The sequence below is a fragment of the Solanum stenotomum genome, chromosome 4 (genome assembly GCF_019186545.1).
Source record: "Solanum stenotomum isolate F172 chromosome 4, ASM1918654v1, whole genome shotgun sequence".
In the NCBI taxonomy this organism is placed as follows: Eukaryota; Viridiplantae; Streptophyta; class Magnoliopsida; order Solanales; family Solanaceae; genus Solanum; species Solanum stenotomum.
In genome coordinates this window covers 916,660-924,246 of record NC_064285.1, presented here as the reverse complement: position 1 = coordinate 924,246, position 7,587 = coordinate 916,660, and the positions used below count along the sequence as shown (strand labels likewise).

The 7,587-nt window shown below is 31.5% G+C and overlaps 1 protein-coding gene across 1 annotated transcript; it reads right to left on the bottom strand.

Annotated features, from left to right (window-relative positions):
• On the bottom strand, positions 1-3,196 carry LOC125862588 (serine hydroxymethyltransferase 4-like). The gene is made up of 4 exons (XM_049542700.1): positions 2,443-3,196; positions 807-1,197; positions 609-710; positions 1-429 (listed from the first exon to the last, which is right to left on the bottom strand). The coding sequence occupies exons 1-4, from the start codon at positions 3,118-3,120 to the stop codon at positions 185-187; spliced, it is 1,416 nt and encodes a 471-aa protein (XP_049398657.1). The 5' UTR covers positions 3,121-3,196; the 3' UTR covers positions 1-184.
• Positions 3,197-7,587: the final 4,391 nt, after the last annotated feature.

The following is a 7,587-nucleotide window of genomic DNA, read 5'->3' as shown; positions in this document are numbered from 1 at the left end:
GAGAGGCAAACTACATACTTCTTTCAAGACAAGATTCAATCACTAACCTAAAATTACAAAATACAGAGTAACAAGGCATGATACTTATTCTTTTTCTTCTTAGAAAATGAATTTTAACAACCAAACAAGATGAACAAAAACTAAAAAAAAAAAGGCATGAGCAGACGTAGCGCGAAGCGTGAGTTTAGTCCTTGTACTTCATTTCGGACATTTTGAATCCAGGCATGTCGAAAGAGGAGGCAAATTTCTCGACATCTACTTTGAGTTCTTCGATTTCCTTGTTATTAACAAGTCCCTTGTTGAAGTCCTTCAAAAGCTTTCCATGTTCTTTCTGGATGTTCAAGGTGATTGTCACAGCCCTATGAAGGAACTCACCAATCTGTTCAAAGTCCTTCTCAAGCAAACCCCTCGATGTCATGGCGGGAGTACCTAGATAAAGAAACCCCGTTAGTTACTATCCTACTATGGATATAGTCTCGAAGGAGAACCTTGGAGCAACGGTAAAGAGTTGTGATGTGATCAGGAGGAGGTCACGGACGATTTTGAGGATGAAGCCTTACTGATCTATTGCTTAATAGTAACAACCAACAAAAAAGATGAGCTCTTACCGATACGAACACCTCCAGGGGCCAAAGCACTGCTGTCACCAAATACAGCATTCTTGTTAACAGTAATGTTGGCAAGGTCACAAAGCTTCTCCACCTTGTTACCTGCAAAAATGTCAAACAGATACATTTGTGTCAAGCAACTATTAATGCTTAGAGTACTCGAGACTCCAAAAGATTGCGTATACTTGGATCTCTTACCAGTCAAACCTAGAGGACGAAGATCCCAAAGAACAAGGTGGTTCTCAGTTCCACTAGTGACAAGCTTGTATTCTTTACTCATCAAAAACTTCCCAAGAGCAACAGCATTGGCCTTAACTTGCTTAGCATAGGCCTTAAAACCGGGAGTCATGCACTGTTTCAGAGCGACAGCTAAAGCACCGATTTGGTGGTTGTGAGGACCACCCTGGAGAGAGGGGAAAACCGAAAAATTAATCTTGTCTTCAAAGTCGTATACTGCATCCTCAGGCTGGCCCTTCTTAGGTGGCTTAGGACCCTTGCGGTAGAAGATCATACCTGCTCGTGGACCTCTTAAGCTCTTGTGGGTAGTGGTAGTGACCAAATCACAATATTCAAAGGGATTTGCTGCTTCCTGTATCCACAAACAATGAGTTTCAGCACACTCTAACAAAAACAGTCTTGAAATTCCAAATTCACAACTCAAAACCAGCGTAAAAACCAAATGCAAATCATTAGAAATCGGATTCTAGTATATACTACTTATGTGAAGACAACTGACGCTGTAATTCACCGTTAAGCTTTATGATAATCATGCGAAACAAAGCTGTGATAGAACCACAAACTCAGCTAATAACCAATTTCAACATTAACTCATGTATCACAAAGCATAAAAACCAGATCACCAAGACATCCAAATTGTGCAAATTTGGTCAACCAAATCCATATCATCATGATCTGATATTTCAAAAAATTACTATTCCCAATGTTTCAATTTGTTTGTCTTACAAAAAGAATGTTTCTTATACGTATGTTTAGTTTAATACCACGAGATTCAAAAGTCTTCATTAGACTCTTAAACTACGTGTCAAGTCAAAATTAGAAATACAAACTGAAACATTAAAAAGAACTAGCATGGAAACAAAAAACGGGGTGTGTCTAGATCACAATGCAACAAAAATTAGCATGGAAACAAAACTAGCTAGGATCGACTATATGAATCAAAATGGCTACATATCTTTAGTTCAAAACCACTAGATTCAAAAGCTTCGTTAATTTCTTAAACTACGTGTCAAGTAAAAATCAGACAAACAAACTGAAACATTAAAAATAACTAGCATGGAAACAAAAAACGGGGTGTGTCTAGATCACAATGCAACAAAAATGAGAATGGAAACAAAACTAGCCGGGATCGACTAGATGAATCAAAATGACTGTATCTTTAGTTCAAGACCACGAAATTCAAAAGCTTCGTTAATTTCTTAAACTACGTGCCAAGTCAGAACAAGACGAACAAACTAAAACATTTGATCATAAATTGCATGGAAACAAAAATGGGGTGTGCCTAGATCACAATGCAACAAAAAATAGCATGGAAACAAAACTAGTTGGGATCGACTATACGAATCAAAATGACAGCCAAATCTACCTCTAAACCAATTCAGAATCAAAATATGACATAAAAATACAATCTTTAAAGCACTCAACGTATTGCCTAGTGGTCAATGAAGTGATCGAGAACATGCATGAGACCCTCATGTACAAGAAACACTCGGTGATTCTTCCCATTAGTCAAAATGCCGCCAAAGCTGACCCCAACACCACGATCATAAACAAAAACTACAATCTTTAAAACAGAAATCCATCAAAAAAGTTATACCTGAGCAGCAACAAGTCCACTAATATGAGCCATATCACAAAGCAAAAGAGCACCACATTTATCAGCAACTTCTCTAAATCTCTTATAATCCCAATCTCTAGGATAAGCACTCCCTCCACAAATAAGCAATTTAGGTCTAAAATCCATTGCTTTCTCTTCCAATCTATCATAATCAATATACCCAGTTGTAAAATCCAGCTTATAAGGCAAACTCTCAAAGTAAATCGAAGTAGCAGAAACTTTTTTCCCACCAGATGTATAATACCCATGTGTTAAATGCCCTCCCGACGGCAAATCTAAACCCATAATCCTATCATGGGGGTTTAAAACTGCTGTATACGCAGCGAAATTAGCTGGGCTACCTGAATATGGCTGAACATTAACACCCCATTTCGTTGGATCTAAGTGAAATGCTTGTAATGCTCGACTTCTAGTGAGATTTTCGATTTGGTCAATGTATTCGTTTCCACCGTAATAACGGTTACCGGGTATACCCTCTGAGTATTTGTTGGTTAAGGCACTGCCTAGAGCTTCAATTACGGCGAATGAAGTGAAATTTTCTGATGCAATGAGTTCGATACCGCGACATTGACGACGTTTTTCTTTTTCTATGAGGTCGAAGATTTCTGGGTCTGTTGTGTTAAGGGGTTCATTGCCCCATACTGAAACTGGATCCATTTTTGACTAAAATTTGAGGAATTTTGAAGAGGAAAAAACAGAGGAAAACAGAGTGAGAGAGGGTGAAAAACAGGGGAAGTGAAGAAATGGAGGGGGAGTTTTTAAAGAGATGAGTTTATGTGAGTTGGCAATAATACCCTTTTGTTGTTTTTTTTTTTAATTTTAAAAAATATATAATTATTTTTTTCCAAAAAAAATAATTAAAAGTTTGTTGAGGATGTTTGGTAAAGCTAATTTTTGGGGAGTTGGTGAAATTTGAGGGTTAAGAAGTGATATGTATTTTGGTGGTTGAAATTTATTGTTTGTATTTGATAATTTAAGTGAATTTATGTTAAAGTTAAGTAGGCTAAATATAGCTCCTTAAATTTGGTATAATTTATAAGTTAGATATTCTAACTTAGCTAGTCACGAGATAGATATCAGTCGAGTCTAATATTTGGATCGAATAAAAGAATTATACGGAGATAAAATTTTACTAGTTGGGATATCTCTCTCTTACATTGATAATACCGAAACAATTGGTAGTTGGCTTATGTTGCGTATCTTGGTTTGGTTTAATTTTGAAATCGTTACAAAATTGTTAAGATATCAAATGTCATCAGTTAATTAGTTATCGATCGTTAACAGTTTGGTTACTGATTTAACCATTACAGAAAAAATAATTTAAAACTAAGCTTCGGAAAGTTACCAACTAGTATACACTATACACTATTTTCTTGTTTGATTTTACTTGTATTTCGCTCTTCAAAAATCAAACTGGATAAGTTTTGACCAAACTTTAAAATGAAAATTTTCATCATTATCAATATGAAAAAAGTTGCAACTTGCGTAATTTTTCGATCCGAATTATTGATTTTACTTGAAATATGCACACCCTTAAATGTCACCATGAATTCACAATGCACAACATGTCATTGTCAAAGTTGGTAAGAATTTAGTAAGCTTGATCTAAGTGTTTATTAAGATTCCACTTTTGAGACTATAGGGAATAGTTGGTCATTTTGAAATCTAACTTACCAACCAAAGTCTACCACAAACACACCTTACACTAGTCTTGAACGGAATCAGAATATAAAGTTGATGAATATGAAATTTACAATAACAATAACATATTCAATAAAATTTTATAAGTGGAGTTTGAAAAGAGTGGTGTAAAGCACAATTTTATTCTTATCTTATAAAGATTAAAAAAAACCATTTTTGATAGACCCTAACTTGAATAAGTGGGATTCACAATTTTAATTCTTTTAAACGATATTAATTTCTAACTCATAATTTATTGATATTTAAGTAAGGGTAATGCTAAACGACTAGAAAATTAAAAAAGTCTATAGTATTCTTTTTATTTAAAGTTAAATTGATTTGTTTTCCATTTTTTAATTAAAATGTATTAAAGTTAAAAGAGTAAGAATATTTAAAAAGGTAAAATAACATATTTTTTAAATTTTCTGACCAAATTTTTGGCCAAAAGGATTTTTTCTTTAAGTAAATGAAATATTGAATTGTTTATTTTGTCTAACTACAATGTGAGTATCTGACATCGAGAAAAAACCAAAAAGAAAAGGATAAGGAAGACCTTTTTAGACCTCCTTTCAAGAGAACATAGGAAAATGTTGGATTGTTTATTTTTGTCCTTTCGGAAAAAGTGGCAGTAAAATATTGGACCAAAAATTGTTGTTAGCTTTTTATTACTAGTATAAAAATAGTTAGAACTATGATGAGTTCATGATGTCAACATGTCTCTTTTTGAGTTGGTGAGATCTTGTTAACTTAGGGTAGTTGATTTTTGGTGCCTTTGCATGGAGCAATATAAGTTATTCACACTACTCGATATTTATAGTTTTTGAAAAAACAATCTATTTACTTTTATGAAAAATTGATAAAATATAAGTGCATTTTATCTTCTTTTTTTTCAGATCCCACTTAATATAGTTTTCACACTCGATATTTATAGTTTTTCGAAAAATAATCTATTTAATTTATGAAAAATTGATAAAATATACATCACTTTATCTTCTTGAGATTTCACTTAATATAATTTTACTGAATATGTTATTGTTATTGTACACTCGATATTTATAGTATCAAATTTTACATCATTTATTGTTGATGATAAGCGTAATGATGCGCGTGTGATAGGTAAGTAGTGCAAACAAAAAACTGATATTTGAATTGAGAATGATAAATAATTTTTTTAAAAAAACGTTATATCATAGAGTTTCAAATCGTGCAAAAAATTCTCGAATTAAAATGAAAAAAAACTATACCAAATTTCACTATTTTATCATAATTTACATGATAAGTGGAGGTTAATTAAAATATATACTCTTTAATCATGATTCAACAAGAAAAGTATATCCGCCCTATCAAAAAGTATTAAAGTATAATAAAAAAATTCCGTACTCGATATTTATATCAAACATTAGTGCTTCTGGAGAGGGTAAAAAAAATAAAATAAAATAAAATATCAAACATTACAATAAATATGTGGTAATTTTTTGTACATAGAGTCATAGATCGTAGTTAATTTCATTTAATAGTTAGTTATAATGAATTAATACAATATATATTTGGTGACATATTAGTATTTAATAAGTAGGTATGTGTTTAGAGCATAACTACCAGCAACAACCAAAACAGATATTTTTGTGTATATATTCTCTGTGTTGTCATGCACGAGTCCACTCAATTTTTTTTTTGTTCCGTTCGACTAAATCTGAATTTTTATAGAAATTTTTTATATAAAAGGTAAAATATTTATAATAGAGACGATTTCATAACTATCTTTATTCTTCTGTTAAGGATAAAATGTTTCATAACAAAAGACGATCTCATATTATTTGTTACATTCTTATGAAGTTATATATTTTCTGTACATACATAAAATAATATTGTTGATCAATGTCAACTTCATTTACCTAATCTGTGTTTGGTAAAAAATAAAAAAATAATATTTGGCTTTCACTTCCTTTCTTGGTTGGTGAAGGTCTATAGGATTAGGACTACTAGTTCATTAAAATAAAAACTCTTATTTTTCGATATTTAATTTGTTGTCGTAATAAAGATCAATATTCAAGAAATATGGTGAGTTGAATAATATTAAGTATCTCAAGTTTAAATTAAAAAGAAGAAATATGGTGATATAGAACACTTCTCTCTTAACATATATTATACCAGACGAATTCAAATTAACCGCAACTATTCCATATTGACTAGTTATAGAAATAAATAAATATTGTTGTAAATGCATGAAATTGTGAACGTGAAGTTAAGTAGTTAACACCTACTATAACCTTATTCTACCCACCAACCCTTATACGTAGTGGAGTCATAATTTTCATTAAGAATGACAGAAGTATAAATAATAAAACATACGAAAAGGGAAAGAAAGTTCAACATAATCATGTATAAACTATGTAATTTCTCATCGAAAGCGGTCCAGATGAACTTTTCGACCCTAACTAACTCCGCTATTATCAACCATAAAAAACTACTCTTTATGCTCTATTTTTCCATTGTCCAATCAGAGACTAACTTTGTACCTAACTAATTATGTTAGTTTGACCAAAATAAATTAATTTAGGGGGGATTGGTGGGAAGTATCATCAATTGTGTGGAAAAAATAACCTAAAAACTTAAAGTTAGAGTAAAGTAATCCATAATCTTTTATAATTTTCGATGATAATGTACTCTACACGAATATAAACTGATCAATATTTAAAATTTATGAATTCTTACGACAAATTCAAGTTATTATTAGTAATATATAATAGTCTTTGAGTTTATAGTCTAATATATGTACTTCATAGTACACAATCCTCTCGTAAACAAATAAGTATGGTTAGTTATGAATACTCTATCATTCTTAATTAGATGTTTCAAATTTAAGTTTAAATATGATCGCATGGAATAGTTTATGTTAGAAAGCACTCAATCTCTAACGTTAAACTTTTCAACGTGAATGAAAATTTAATTAGTGAGGAGGCAATCATGCTTTCTATAGTATTTTGCTATGATTTCTTCACTATCGTTATTTTTTTTTCCATTCTGCTTTGATATGCTTTTTCTTGAGTCAAACGCCTATCGAAGCAGCTTATCTACCTACTAAAGTAAGGTAAGGTATGCTTATACTCCATCTTTTGCCAACTCCACTCGTAGAATTACACTATGAGTATGCTGTTAGATCTCAGTATGAATATCAAATACCGAATGAGAAACAAAACATGAAAAAAGGTTTGTTTGTTTGTTTTTTTCCAACAAAACTCTAATTATTCTCCATTATTTATGGTTTACCTTACCAATTACCAATATAAAATATTTTTTTTCAAATAATTCCTACCATTCATTTTTACCAAAAATTCCACAATTTAACAATCTAAAAATATGATCAAACAAATCCTAGCCGTCCATTTTCCATTCTTCATCTCTATATAAATCACTCAAACTCCATTTCATTTCTCTGTGCCA